The sequence below is a fragment of the Schistocerca nitens genome, chromosome 2 (assembly GCF_023898315.1).
Source record: "Schistocerca nitens isolate TAMUIC-IGC-003100 chromosome 2, iqSchNite1.1, whole genome shotgun sequence".
Lineage (NCBI taxonomy): Eukaryota > Metazoa > Arthropoda > Insecta > Orthoptera > Acrididae > Schistocerca > Schistocerca nitens.
The window spans coordinates 727,518,277-727,531,972 of record NC_064615.1 but is presented as its reverse complement, the minus strand read 5'-3'; the positions used below and the strand labels follow the sequence as shown (position 1 = coordinate 727,531,972).

General features: G+C 37.3%; 1 protein-coding gene across 1 annotated transcript in view; it reads left to right on the top strand.

Moving 5' to 3' along the window:
• Positions 1-13,696, top strand: part of LOC126235288 (glycerol kinase-like) — a 277,633-nt gene that overhangs the window by 48,673 nt on the left and 215,264 nt on the right. Inside the window, exon 3 of the mRNA XM_049944014.1 lies at positions 13,078-13,295. Within this exon, the coding sequence (XP_049799971.1) occupies positions 13,078-13,295 (218 nt within the window). The remainder of the gene's footprint in view (positions 1-13,077; positions 13,296-13,696) is intronic.

Here is a 13,696-nt window from a genome sequence, read left to right as displayed (position 1 = left end):
GAGACTACAGTATGCATGATGATGTTTATGGTGTGATACACCAATACAAATAGTACCTCTTACCTGATATGCAATGCCACACTAACAAAATATGCATCAAAACATACATTTTTGAGAGTACATTCATTTTACATTCATCCCATCTTCAGATGTTTACATTTATTAATGTGATGTGAACATTATTTTATTTACTTACAACATGTTACAGTAGCTGTCTTACAACTTCTGTTTCAAAATTCTGGAATGCTATCAGTAAAGAAACAATGTTCACAACAACATTAATAGCAAGAATTTTTGAAATATACTGAATAAATTTTGACAAAACGTTATAGTAATATAGCTTATACATCAGAATAACACAAAGGCTACTTTTACTGTGAGATGATGTCTCATTCCAATGGGAAAATAGGGAAAATAGAATAATACGTGAGAAGTTATGGGGCAGAAAGCAAGTAATACCTACATGCTATCATGGTTAAATGTTTATTCTCTAACCCATTTTTGCTTCAGCATTTTTACTCATCAGATTATTTTTTTTAGTAATTGTTTTCAAAGTCTTTGCTGTACTTCGAATACTGTGTTTCATCACAAACCTCCCCAATTTTTATTACCTACTAACTACTTTATGTGATTATTTAAAAATTTCGTGTAGTTATTTTTTAAAATAGTATTGGTGTTACATTTGATGATTCCAATTCAAAAATAAACTGTTTGCATTGCATCTGTGTCAAGTGAGCTTATGCTGCCATTTTTTTCTGGTGCACAGAATCAAATCTACTGCCATAATGATATGGGTCAATGGCTAGTTTGTTCCTATAACAGGATGTTATCTCAAAAACTTGAAATTTAAAAAAAATTATTGAACTCCCCCTCTGAATTATGACTTTGTTAAGGGCATTGTATAATTTAAAAGTAAATTTAAGTACAGTTGGTTGGCTGAATATGCTCCTTGGCTGGCATACTTCCAGAAATTTAAGGGCACATTGTGCATATATTGTGTCACATTTCTATCAACATTAACAAATACACAAGGTCTGTTTATGGTGAGACATTTCACTCACTATAGCAACATGCATGAATTTGTAAAAATGTTCAGTTGAAAATATGTCCATCATAGTACAGTTGCTTTCTGCCCCACCAAAAAGAAATAGAAGCCAACAGAAAGTTATAGGGTCAATAATTTCAACTGTGTAGTTCTGTGATACTCATGACTAGATCAAAGGGCAAAGAACAACATAAAGATGTTTTTGAAGGCCTTATAAAACTTAAAATTGGGTCTGGTGACCACATTATGGAAGAACACACAGAAAAATGTACAAAAAATGCCACATGCAATTCAGCATGAAATAATTAATTTATGCAGAGAGATGTCATTAGAGATATCATTGCTGCTGTAAAGAATGCGCTTGCCTGTAATACTGTGAGGGTTCATTTATATTTTAATTTACCTTGTTGTGATCTTCAACTTGGAATAGTCCTAGAACCCAAGACTTGTTAAATATTCTTCGTATCTGTAGAATAACTTAATTGTTCACTAAAAGCCATGAATTGGCAATTCTGAGGTTTCAAGACTTTTATTGTGCCTTTAAATACAGCAGTATGATAAGTATCTTGTTACAAAAGATCTTCTGGGTAATGAATAAGAAGTATTTTTTCAATACATACATGTTATACATTATTGATATAAATTTCTGGTCATTGGTATTCCTTGATGTTGTTGCTGGCACAGAAGACTCTTTGCCACCTTTCACTACTTTGCCCTCAAGACACCAAGTATGTCTTCAATACTCTTGGACTGGCATGGAGACCAGGCAGAATACCTCATGAAAATAATAAAATACACAAAGTGGGACTTGTCCCCTAACAAATCTTCTTACATACTTTTAATTTAAAACTTTATATTCTGAACGATTAATCTGGATAACAAAAATACATATAATTCTAATAATAAAACTAGTACATTTATATTCAAAATTAGTATGAGATTTCACTTCCATCCAATGAAATTACTTATTTACAAAATTTGGCTACAAAATATCTGGAAAGTTGTGTATCCTCACAGTAACTTGTAGACAAGAGCCATGAAATATCAGGAAAAGAGCAACTTTCCATTCGTTTTAGGTTTTTTGATGAGGAAAAGATTGTGGTCCATGAAGAGTTTCTTGGTTTTTTGGAACTGATTGCCATGGATGCAAAATCTATAGTCTCTGCCATCAATGATTTTATAGCTAACACAAGTCTGGATCCCAAAAATTGCATAGGACAAAGGTATGATGGATGTTTGATTATGTCAGAAAAGGATGGTGGTGTTCAGAAAAATATACAACAGAAATATAAAAAAGTGCTGTTTTTTCACTCCACTAACCACAAACTGGTAGCATGAAATGCAGTTACCATAGTAAAAGAGACCATAAATTTCTTTCGAGAGTTGGCTCTTCATTGAAAATGTCGACCTAATGTCCCAATCTTCTGTGAAACTGGATGGTCCCTGAAATATAGAAGTATCAGTATTTTTAAAGACAGTTATGCTCAGGTGGTCATGGCACTTTTGACACTGTCAAAAGGTGGCAACAGTATGACCAGAAAATCTGCTTTTCAGTTGCATTGTGCCACTACAAACTCTGAATTTATTGTTGATATTTGCATTAAGCAAAATATTCTGCACTGTTGCAACCAGTAGCAAATGCTCTGCAGTCCCCAATATGGACATGTTTCAGTGTGCAAACCATATCAGAGAGGTAACTGAAACTTTGAGGAAACATCATGAAAGTGCTGATGTTCAAAGTGTGAGTTTAATAGCCAAAGCAGAGATAATCACCAACAATCCTGGGATTGATTTTAGAATGCTATGAATCACAAATCAGCTGATACATTATGCAAATCCTCCAGCACACACTGCTAACAAGTTTTGGAAGAGATTGCTAGCAAGTTTTGGAAGAGATCTATAATGATCCCCTGCCTAGATTCTTTAATTATGTCTCTAGAGCAATGTTTTTCTGAGGATAATTTACCTGCGTACTCATTGCTTACGTGGAACCATTGCATAATGCTTCAGGTGTTGTATCAATACTTTTTGAGAAAAATGGAACCTTCTTATAGGTCTTGATGAGACTGAACAGTGGTACAATACATGGGAACAAAAATATGTGGGACCGAGCAAAGTGAGGGAGTTTGTTTTGCGAGCTAAAGAAACACAACTGTTTTACCAGCCATAAAACAGGTGCTTCACATTTCACCTGAGCAGCCCTGCACAACATGCACCAATGAAATATCATTCAGTATGCTACAAAGGGTCAAGAATTGGTTATGAAGGGTCAAGACTTGGTTACTTTCGACAATAACAAAAATTGTCTTGTCAACCTTTGTATGATAAGTGTGCATAGAAAGAGGGTTCTAGAAGTATGAAATAAGTTTGAAACCAAAATCTTAATCAGATTTTGCCAGAATCCTCGCAGATTATTGCTGAAGTAAAATTAGTTAATAACTTAAATTAATAAATATTTTTAAATACCTACTACTTATTGAGTTTTCTTACTTTTGTCTCACCCGTAACCAAATGATAGGCATGCCCATAGTATGTATCATATGAGAATCAGATCTGCGGGTCACCGAAGGTCATCCATGTCTGATCTGACTTTCAGGTGCAAAAAATCTTACTCATCCTTTACCAAACAGATACATGATACCAGTCTTCTGGTGAGTGTAGAAAACTGGGAAATGTCCAGTGACTTTTTCCATTTACCACAAATATCCCATGGCACCTTATAAGCAGAAAGCAAATTATCTCTAACTCCCATTTCTGTTGTATTCCATAATAATACCTATTTATTTCAGCCAGTGAGTGTAAGTGATAAAAAAGTAGTGGTAATATTTATATTGCTCTCAGGTGTCCAGTTGGATTTCGTTGCTTATGTAACATGATATTTTGACAGTGTACCTTGCTGTCACCTTCAAGTGATACCTGTGGAATGTTTGTTTTTGCTACATTGTGCCTCCTATATACTCATACCGCTTCCCACCACTTCACACACTGCTTGGACACATGCCACATTGGTTTGAGTGGTGAGAGGTGTATTTGCTGAATGCTGGGTTCAGACTCCTGTTCCTCTGTCTCCTGCCCCTATCAGGCAAGGAGGTCACTCTCAGCTGATGTGACTTCAGCTAAGCTGCCCCCCCCCCCCCTTCCATCTATCCATCTATCCAATTATCGAATACGACATGCAGCCAGGTAGTAAGGGAAGGGATGGGGAATGGTAAGATTATACAGGGCACATGATGTAGCAAAGGATGCTCATTCTACAGGTATCACCAGAGGATGGTGGCAAGGTACACTGTCAAAATATTATATTTTGTAGACATCAGCATCTTTTTAACAGAACTGCCTGATGTCAGCAAGCTATACAATGTACTATTATTTTCAAACTTTCAGTTGGATTATCAACAACTTTCATTTGTTATATTTGAACACTTTTGATATTTTCAAATTAAAGCCATCAGAGTCACTTGAACTTTAAACCGTTACTGCTGGTGACATTGTAACTGATTTGTCACATGCTAAGAATGAAGAGCAACAATTCAGGTGTTTGAGCATATCACACTTTTCCCATGATATTAGAACAGGTAGAGTTATTGTCCTTAAGTAACTACTCTAATAACTCTTTTTTGATTGGATAAGTGGTGTAAGGGCTCACAGAAGTAGGGTGTGTGAGCATTCACCTCACAGTGCTCAGTATGCACATCCTCCTGTCCTCTGACTCCACATGAGGCTGCTGGCAGCGAATAAAATCATGCAAAAGTGCTGTACATGCCAGTATAAGTTAGTAGAAAACCAGGGTGTTGACTACATGCAAGTATGTATGTATCGTCCTGACAATCAAGTCACGGGCAATTAGTAGCTGGACTATGGCTACAAGTATCCATCTGCAGCTTGCCTTTCATGACCCAAAACCCCATCATTGAGCCCAGATCAGTGGCCAGAGACAGTGATCAAGTATGTGTGAGTTTTACTTGCATGAATGTGTGTGTCTGCATATGTGTGTGTGTGTGTGTGTGTGTGTGTGTGTGTGTGTGTGTGTGTGTGTGTGTGTGTGTGTGCGCGTGTGTGTGTGTGTGCGCGCGTGTGTGTCTACTTCAGAAGAAAACTTTTTGGCAGATAAAACTCACATGTTTAGGTACCTAGCAGTCATCTTCTTGTGCCTGTCTGCATCTCAACATTTGCTCTATATGGTGAATATCAATATATCCATTTCATAATACTGTTATTATTCCATCCTGGATTTTTCATTTTTTCATATATTGGTGTAATTAGTGTATAGAAATGAAATCCATCATCCAAGTCATAACTGAGAGCAGTTAATTGCATTCCATATTGTCTCAACTCACAGAAGTGTTCATCAGGGTCTGATGATAACATTTCAAAATTGGATCAAACATAGCATTTGTACAGATTATTTGCCAAAGCTGTCTTCAGCAGTCATTCTCAATATTCCATAAATTTAACTCACTTGTGTTATATACAAATCAAAAAAAGTTTTGCATCACCTCAGTTTCAAGAGTTCTGGAACCTGTACAGAAAACTGGAATAGAGATCAACATAAACATCATTTACACTCTATTTATTGCTCATGAAAACCACTTATTGCATGTTGTACTACCACACAGCAAGACCTTCAGAGGTGGTGGTCCAGATTGCTGTACACACCAGTACCTCTAATACCCAGTAGCATGCCAAAGCAGAGACAATCACCAACAATCCTGGGATTGATTTTAGAATGCTATGAATCACAAATCAGCTGATACATTATGCAAATCCTCCAGCACACACTGCTAACAAGTTTTGGAAGAGATTGCTAGCAAGTTTTGGAAGAGATCTATAATGATCCCCTACCTAGATTCTTTAATTATGTCTCTAGAGCAATGTTTTTCTGAGGATAATTTACCTGCGTACTCATTGCTTACGTTGAAGCATTGCATAATGCTTCAGGTGTTGTATCAATACTTTTTGAGAAAAATGGAACCTTCTTATAGGTCTTGATGAGACTGAACAGTGGTACAATACATGGGAACAAAAATATGTGGGACCGAGCAAAGTTAGGGAGTTTGTTTTGCTAGCTAAAGAAACACAACTGTTTTACCAGCCATAAAACAGGTGCTTCACATTTCACCTGAGCAGCCCTGCACAACATGCACCAATGAAATATCATTCAGTATGCTACAAAGGGTCAAGAATTGGTTATGAAGGGTCAAGACTTGGTTACTCTCAACACCAAACACTAATAGAAACCGCACCGGTACAGGCATCAATGTTTCTTCACAAAGTCTCCAATCCTGAAGTACTTACAGTTATAAAAGGACTAAAGAATAAGTACTCCAGTGGTAGTGACAATATTCCTGATATAATTGTAAAGAAATGTGGAGAATCCATTGTAGAACCCCTAACCCACATAATAAATGCATCCTTTACAAATGGAGTTTTCCCTGACCTACTAAAGACTTCTAAAATTACCCCACTTCACAAAAAGGGCTCTAAGAATGATGTAGCCAATTACCGGCCCATAGCACAGCTCAGCTCATTCTCAAAAATATTTGAAAAATTATTTTACACCAGATTGGAAGACTTTACTAATAAACTATCCTTATTGACAAAACACCAGCATGGTTTTAGAAAGCAAAAGACAACCACCACAGCTATTTATGAGTATCTCAACGAAACCTTAAAAGCACTGGATAATAAGGAAATCACTACTGGTATCTTTTTAGATTTATCCAAAGCGTTTGATGTAATTGACCATACCATACTCCTTAAGAAGTTAGCAAATAAAGGTATAAGAGGAATTGCAAACAAATGGTTAGAATCTTACCTGTCAAACAGATTTCAAAAAGTTGAAATTAATTTTGAAAAAAAGAATACAACCACCCATCAATCTACTGTCCACTCCTCTGACACAATGCCTATTAGATATGGTGTGCCACAAGGCTCAATCCTGGGACCCATACTGTTTCTGCTATACATTGATGATATAAGCACAAAGCTTGCTACAGGACATACCACACTATTTGCCGATGACACAAGTATTCTAATAACGGGTACTGATACAGAGGACCACAACCAAAAAATTAAACCGCTTATGTCGTCACTCAGCAAATGGTTCAACGAGAACAAACTGATTATAAACATACAGAAAACAACCTACATCAACTTCAGACTCTCATCCAAAAAACAAGAAATGCCTGATGTGATTCCAAATAACCAAGAGCTTATGTGTGTGGACTCCGTCAAGTTTCTTGGCATATGGCTTGCAGAAAATCTTAAGTGGGAGACACACACAAATTATATCTCAAAAAAGCTCGCAACTGTGTGTTACATTTTAAGGATACTCAAAAAATCAGTCACAAAATCTGTTCTCATACATGTATATTATGCTTACTTCCATTCTACATTACAGTATGGAATCATATTTTGGGGGAACTCACCTGGAAGTAGATATATTTTCAAAATGCAAAAAATGGCAATATGCATAATATGTAATCTAAGACATAATGAATCATGCAGACAACATTTCAAAACAAATGGCATTATGACACTGCCCTCTGCTTACATTTATAATATCGTCTCATTTGTCAAGTCATACCTGTTAAACAATGACTGCACACTAAAATTCAATGGAGATATTCATAACTATGCAACAAGGCAGCAATCTGACCTACATATGATTCAGTCCAGAACTACCTGCTACCAAAAAAGTGTTTTAAATGTTGGGATAAAAATGTATAATAATTTACCCAATGAAATCAAAGCAACAAAGAACCCAAGAGCCTTCACACATAAGTTAAAAATATATCTCTTGGACCATTGCTTTTATGCAGTTGATCATTTCTTTGAAAGGGGTTAAAAATGTAAAAAATATGATAAATGTTCAATTAGGTCTGAAAATTATATACTGTGCGTGTCTATGAAATACACTGGACTACTTTACTATTACATTTGTATTGACTGTTTGTATTTTACCATACAACATTTGCATTTACTGTTTTGTTAAAGATAGCTAACTTCCTCATTGCAAAATGATGTAAAATCAATTTATTAAATATTACCTGCAAATATGTTCCCTTGACCTATCCAATATCGTATGTAAAATCTTACATCTCTTTGATTTGTATTAACTGTTTTGTTGAAGATAGATAATTACCTTGCTACAAAATAATGTAAACAGCAATTTGTAAAAAATACTTTAAATAGCTCTCTTGACCTATCCAATATCATATGTACAGCTGTACAATACTATGATTGCCTGGATCAATAAAAATACAATACAATACAATACTTTCGACAATAACAAAAATTGTCTTGTCAACCTTTGTATGATAAGTGTGCATAGAAAGAGGGTTCTAGAAGTATGAAATAAGTTTGAAACCAAAATCTTAACAGATTTTGCCAGAATCCTCGCAGATTATTGCTGAAGTAAAATTAGTTAATAACTTAAATTAATAAATATTTTTAAATACCTACTACTTATTGAGTTTTCTTACTTTTGTCTCACCCGTAACCAAATGATAGGCATGCCCATAGTATGTATCATATGAGAATCAGATCTGCGGGTCACCGAAGGTCATCCATGTCTGATCTGACTTTCAGGTGCAAAAAATCTTACTCATCCTTTACCAAACAGATACATGATACCAGTCTTCTGGTGAGTGTAGAAAACTGGGAAATGTCCAGTGACTTTTTCCATTTACCACAAATATCCCATGGCACCTTATAAGCAGAAAGCAAATTATCTCTAACTCCCATTTCTGTTGTATTCCATAATAATACCTATTTATTTCAGCCAGTGAGTGTAAGTGATAAAAAAGTAGTGGTAATATTTATATTGCTCTCAGGTGTCCAGTTGGATTTTGTTGCTTATGTAACATGATATTTTGACAGTGTACCTTGCTGTCACCTTCAAGTGATACCTGTGGAATGTTTGTTTTTGCTACATTGTGCCTCCTATATACTCATACCGCTTCCCACCCTTCACACACTGCTTGGACACATGCCACATTGGTTTGAGTGGTGAGAGGTGTATTTGCTGAATGCTGGGTTCAGACTCCTGTTCCTCTGTCTCCTGCCCCTATCAGGCAAGGAGATCACTCTCAGCTGATGTGACTTCAGCTAAGCTGCCCCCCCCCCCCCCCTTCCATCTATCCATCTATCCAATTATCGAATACGACATGCAGCCAGGTAGTAAGGGAAGGGATGGGGAATGGTAAGATTATACAGGGCACATGATGTAGCAAAGGATGCTCATTCTACAGGTATCACCAGAGGGTGGTGGCAAGGTACACTGTCAAAATATTATATTTTGTAGACATCAGCATCTTTTTAACAGAACTGCCTGATGTCAGCAAGCTATACAATGTACTATTATTTTCAAACTTTCAGTTGGATTATCAACAACTTTCATTTGTTATATTTGAACACTTTTGATATTTTCAAATTAAAGCCATCAGAGTCACTTGAACTTTAAACCGTTACTGCTGGTGACATTGTAACTGATTTGTCACATGCTAAGAATGAAGAGCAACAATTCAGGTGTTTGAGCATATCACACTTTTCCCATGATATTAGAACAGGTAGAGTTATTGTCCTTAAGTAACTACTCTAATAACTCTTTTTTGATTGGATAAGTGGTGTAAGGGCTCACAGAAGTAGGGTGTGTGAGCATTCACCTCACAGTGCTCAGTATGCACATCCTCCTGTCCTCTGACTCCACATGAGGCTGCTGGCAGCGAATAAAATCATGCAAAAGTGCTGTACATGCCAGTATAAGTTAGTAGAAAACCAGGGTGTTGACTACATGCAAGTATGTATGTATCGTCCTGACAATCAAGTCACGGGCAATTAGTAGCTGGACTATGGCTACAAGTATCCATCTGCAGCTTGCCTTTCATGACCCAAAACCCCATCATTGAGCCCAGATCAGTGGCCAGAGACAGTGATCAAGTATGTGTGAGTTTTACTTGCATGAATGTGTGTGTCTGCATATGTGTGTGTGTGTGTGTGTGTGTGTGTGTGTGTGTGTGTGTGTGTGTGTGTGTGTGTGTGTGCGCGTGTGTGTGTGTGTGCGCGCGTGTGTGTCTACTTCAGAAGAAAACTTTTTGGCAGATAAAACTCACATGTTTAGGTACCTAGCAGTCATCTTCTTGTGCCTGTCTGCATCTCAACATTTGCTCTATATGGTGAATATCAATATATCCATTTCATAATACTGTTATTATTCCATCCTGGATTTTTCATTTTTTCATATATTGGTGTAATTAGTGTATAGAAATGAAATCCATCATCCAAGTCATAACTGAGAGCAGTTAATTGCATTCCATATTGTCTCAACTCACAGAAGTGTTCATCAGGGTCTGATGATAACATTTCAAAATTGGATCAAACATAGCATTTGTACAGATTATTTGCCAAAGCTGTCTTCAGCAGTCATTCTCAATATTCCATAAATTTAACTCACTTGTGTTATATACAAATCAAAAAAAGTTTTGCATCACCTCAGTTTCAAGAGTTCTGGAACCTGTACAGAAAACTGGAATAGAGATCAACATAAACATCATTTACACTCTATTTATTGCTCATGAAAACCACTTATTGCATGTTGTACTACCACACAGCAAGACCTTCAGAGGTGGTGGTCCAGATTGCTGTACACACCAGTACCTCTAATACCCAGTAGCATGTCCTCTTGCACTGATGCATGCCTATATTCGTCATGGCATACTATCCACAAGTTCATCAAGGCACTGTTGGTCCAGATTGTCCCACTCCTCAATGGCGGTTGGCATAGATCCTTCAGAGTGGTTGGTGGGTCACGTCATCCATAAAAAGCCCTTTTCAATCTATCCCAGGCATGTTTGATAGGATTTATGTCTGGAGAACATGCTGGCCACTCTAGTCGAGTGATGTCATTATCCTGAAGTAAGTCATTCACAAGATGTACACGTTGGGGATGCGAATTGTTGTCCATGAACATGAATGCCTCACCAATATGCTGCTGATATGGTTGCGCTATTGTTCAGAGGATGGCATTCACGTACAGCCATTGCAGCTCTTCCATGACCACCAGCCACGTTCGTTGACTCCACATAATGCGTTCCCAAAACAGCAGTGAACCTCCACCTTGCTGCACTTGCTGGACAGTGAGTCCAAGGAGTTCAGCTTGACCAGGTTGCATCCAAACATGTCTCCGATGATTGTTGGTTGAAGGCATATGCGACACTCATCGGTGAAGAGATTGTTATGCCAATTCTGAGCGGTCCATTTGGCATATTGTTGGGCCCATCTCTACCGTGCTGCATGGTGTCGTGGTTGAAAAGATGGACCTTGCCATGGATGTTGTGAGTGAAGTTGCACATCGTGCAGCTTATTGTGCACAGTTTGAGTCATAACGTGACGTCCTGTGGCTGCACGAAAAGCATTATTCAATATGGTGGTGTTGCTGTCAGGGTTACTCTGAGCCATAATCCATTGGTAGTGATCATCCACTGCAGTAGTAACCCTTGGGCAGCCTGAGCGAGGCATGGCATCAACAGTCCCTGTCTCTCTGTATCTCCTCCATGTCTGAACAATATCTCTTTGGTTCACTCTGAGGTGCCTGGACACTTCCCTTGTTGAGAGCCCTTCCTGGTGCAAAGTAACAATGCGGATGTGATCAAACTGTGGTATTGACTGTCTAGGTATGGTTGAACTACAGATGACACAAGCCATGTACCTCCTTCCTGGTGGAATGACTGGAACTGATTGGCTGTTGGACCCCCTCTGCCTAATAGGCGTTGTTCATGCATGGTTGTTTACATCTTTGGGTGTGTTTAGTGACATCTCTGAACAGTCAAAGTGACTGTGTCTGGGATACAATATCCACAGTCTTCAGGAGTTCTGGGAACAGGGGTGATGTAAAACTTTTTTTGATGTATGTACATCTAGTAAATAACATTTCCATCTGTAACCGGCTTATATATAACTGTGATTCCTCTGTGGGTTTGTCCAATATGTTTCATGTAATGTAATTCCATATGTACGTATATGTCACTTTTCATGAAGCTTTTCACATGTGGCGCTCAACATCACTCTTCTGATGGCTGCAGCAAGAATAGACAATAACTTGTACAATGTCAATGTCTTATTCTGTTTTTGGTATATAGTAATTACCTTGTAATCGTTGTCTAATCATTTTGGTTTGAATCTGCTATTAGAAATTCATTCCATCCTCTGGCTCCCTTGATGCATTATGGTTCTGGGGACTTTGATCTACCACTGCCATTGCAATTTATCTGCTAAATTATGTCTCAATGTCATGCAATAAAATATATTAATACAAGCTATGTTCTCTCAACATCAACTGCCAGTTTACTCTGAAGTGTACAGAAGGACAACCAGATATCAGCACTGCTTGTTCCCATATGGTAGTTTTGTGTATGACTACCATGGTAAGGGCGTATATATCTGTTGAGTCAATTATTTCAAGTTTTCCTGATTTAGTGGTTCTCCTGTATCTGTCAAGTGAACTAATTTATGAAAACTCTTGTCATTTTATTGTCTTTTTTCTCTAAACTTAAATAGAATATTACAGCTTTGTGGCAGTTAACTGAAGGGGTCAATGAAAAATAATACTAAACCTCATTACAGTAAGGGTTGGTCTGATCACTTTATCTGCTGTGTTTTTGAATGCACCACGTGCTAGTGACAAATAGTTCCATATGTACTGCTACAAAATGCAGTCTGTTATATAAGCTGCTTTTTCTTAGAGTGTTTGTTCTTATCTTTGAGTTGGTTAAACATAGAACCCACAGTAACCCTAAATGCAGTCTTTCTTCCATTGACCCCTTCAGTTGTTCATACAGACTAAGGAATTAATTTTTAAAAGTGCGGTTGTCTTGGTTAATTCATTGAATCATTTTAAATCATTCAAGGCTCTGCACCAAGATGGTATTTGCAGAATATTGTGTATGTAATCATGTTTGAGTGAATGAATGATTAAGGACTAAAAATTAAAACATATTTAGAAAATATGATTCCATATTTTCTGTGTTTTCTAGTTTGGTTGGATGTAAGAAATACAGAAACTGTTGATGAGCTGCTAAAAGGTGTTCCAGAGAGGAATCAAGATTACTTCAAACCCTACTGTGGTCTACCAGTAAGCACATATTTCAGTGCTCTGAAACTAAAGTGGATGATGGACCATGTTCCTCCAGTAAGAAAGGCTGTTGATGATAAGTCATGTATGTTTGGTACTGTGGACACTTGGCTTATATGGGTATGTTTGTAATTCACATTGAATCAGATTAATTAATATTGCTGACAAAATTTGTTTTTAAAGTATCAAGTTCAGATTTTTTATGGGAATACATTTTTGTAGGAATATTTTAAGCTTTAGGTTCAACATACAGCACCTGTAGCAATATATATTGAGTGTTGTTCTTGTTGTTGTTGCTGCAGTCTTCAGTGCAAAGATTGGTTTGATGCTGTGCTCCAATCTACTCTATGCTGTGCAAGCCGCTTTGTCTCCAAATAACTACTGCAATTTACAACCTTCTGGATCCGGTTACTGTCTCCCTCAAAGGTTTTTACCCCCCACACTTCCCTCCAATACTAAATTTGCTATCCCTTGATATCTCAGAATGTGACCTATCAACTGATCCCATCTGCCAATCAGGT